The 1771-nt window shown below is 31.5% G+C and overlaps 1 protein-coding gene across 1 annotated transcript in view; it reads left to right on the top strand.

Annotated features, from left to right (window-relative positions):
* The window catches only part of LOC105813272 (MAM domain-containing glycosylphosphatidylinositol anchor protein 2), a gene marked incomplete at its 3' end in the record, with an annotated part of 268929 nt that overhangs the window by 58973 nt on the left and 208185 nt on the right, over nucleotides 1–1771 (top strand). The window contains exon 3 of the mRNA XM_012647919.1: nucleotides 1205–1474. Coding sequence (XP_012503373.1) covers nucleotides 1205–1474 — 270 coding nt within the window. The remainder of the gene's footprint in view (nucleotides 1–1204; nucleotides 1475–1771) is intronic.

Consider the following 1771-nt stretch of genomic DNA (forward strand, 5'->3'; position numbering starts at 1 on the left):
TTTCCTATAGAAACATAATAAGGAATTATTTTCTTCATTCCTCTGGATTTTTTTTTAAGGATGCAGACAATATTAAACCACACAAGAAATCTAGCTTTTATTTTTAGAAAAATACTCTCAAACTCTAAGCTGAACTTAATATCTAAAAAAGTCACACGGTACAATTGAACAGTTTAAATATTTCTAATATGGATTGATTTCATACAATGGAGCCCTAATTTTGACGTAAGTATTTATGAATACATGAACCCAAATGTCAGTATAATGCATTTCCCTTGTCTTTATTTAGGGATGCATTATTTAGGTTAGCATACAGTGTAAGCAGAAAAAAAGTGCTATATGTGAATATAGTTTTTGTGTATTTGCTATTTTGAGTGTTTGATGAAAAGGCTGTAACACAGCATTTTCTATTGAATGGATGTTTACCTTTGTACTTTTTAACCTGAAAGCTTGCAATGGACTTATTTTCACTGGGGACTATTATAACCCAAATATTAGAGGAGTCGCAGGCATGATTTGATGGCTATGTTTGAGTTCTCTTATGTTTGTTTCTTACTAAGTTTTAACACAGTATTTATGAGAACTCGCTGCCTGGACCTTTGTAATTGAAGAGGTTAGAGATGAAATATGAGTATTGCCATAAAATTAGATGATTTTGTTATTCCTTTCAAGAACAAAAATCAGGCTCACCAAATAGCAATAAACTGGATGACCTATGCCTTTTTCTGTTTCTTGGTTGTGTTCAAGTGGCAAAAATTCATCATTTCACCTAAGATATATTAAAAAATTAAGTAATCAACTATTTTCACCATGAAAATACAAGGTCTAAATTGCTGCAGTATTTATACTAGGAATGACAGAAACAAAAGGTGACTGCCAGCATTAAAAGAGAAAGGGATATTTTGTTTTTTTAAAATTTTAGTTAACGCTTGTCACTCAAATTTCAGAGCAATAATCCAGGGAAACCAATTTTAATTCCCCCTTTCATGTGTAAGATTCTTAATACAATTCTATATTTTTATACTGTTTAATTAAAATGTGAAACAATTAAATCTTGTTTAAACTTGAGTGATACAGTACAATTTTGGCAAAAGAAAACAATACTTCATTTTAATTGTTTGAATGAATGAATATAATGCATGTTGTTGAATTGTAGCTGTAGCATATCTAAATAGGTGCACGTTCTTTTGTTTATGTCTTTTAGCATCTCCGTCAATTAAACTCTTGGTGGATGATCCTATAGTTGTAAATCCTGGAGAGGCCATAACATTAGTATGTGTTACAACAGGAGGAGAGCCTGCACCTTCTCTCACCTGGGTCAGGTCCTTTGGGACTCTGCCTGAAAAGACTGTTTTGAATGGAGGAACTTTGACCATACCTGCCATCACCTCAGATGATGCTGGTATTTACAGCTGCATCGCCAATAATAATGTGGGAAACCCTGCAAAAAAGTCCACTAACATCATTGTGAGAGGTAAGTTTGCCTAGAAAATGTTATGACATAGATTTCTGGGTTAGATAGGCTATCAAAAATCAAATAATGTTTGATATAAAACTATTTCCTCAAATATTGCATATATATATCAAATACAGAAAAAGTTGTTGATAAATAATAATGGTGTCTAAGTGAAACCTAAAAATCCTAAATCTGAATTACAGTGCTTTATATTTGCATTGAATATTTTCATAACATATCCTTAGTGATGCCATTGAATACTTTTTATATGTTTTCAGTAAAAAAAAAATTGTTAAATGAAAAATGTGGCATAGA

Source organism: Propithecus coquereli, unplaced genomic scaffold (genome assembly GCF_000956105.1).
Source record: "Propithecus coquereli isolate 6110/MARCELLA unplaced genomic scaffold, Pcoq_1.0 Scaffold278, whole genome shotgun sequence".
NCBI lineage: Eukaryota > Metazoa > Chordata > Mammalia > Primates > Indriidae > Propithecus > Propithecus coquereli.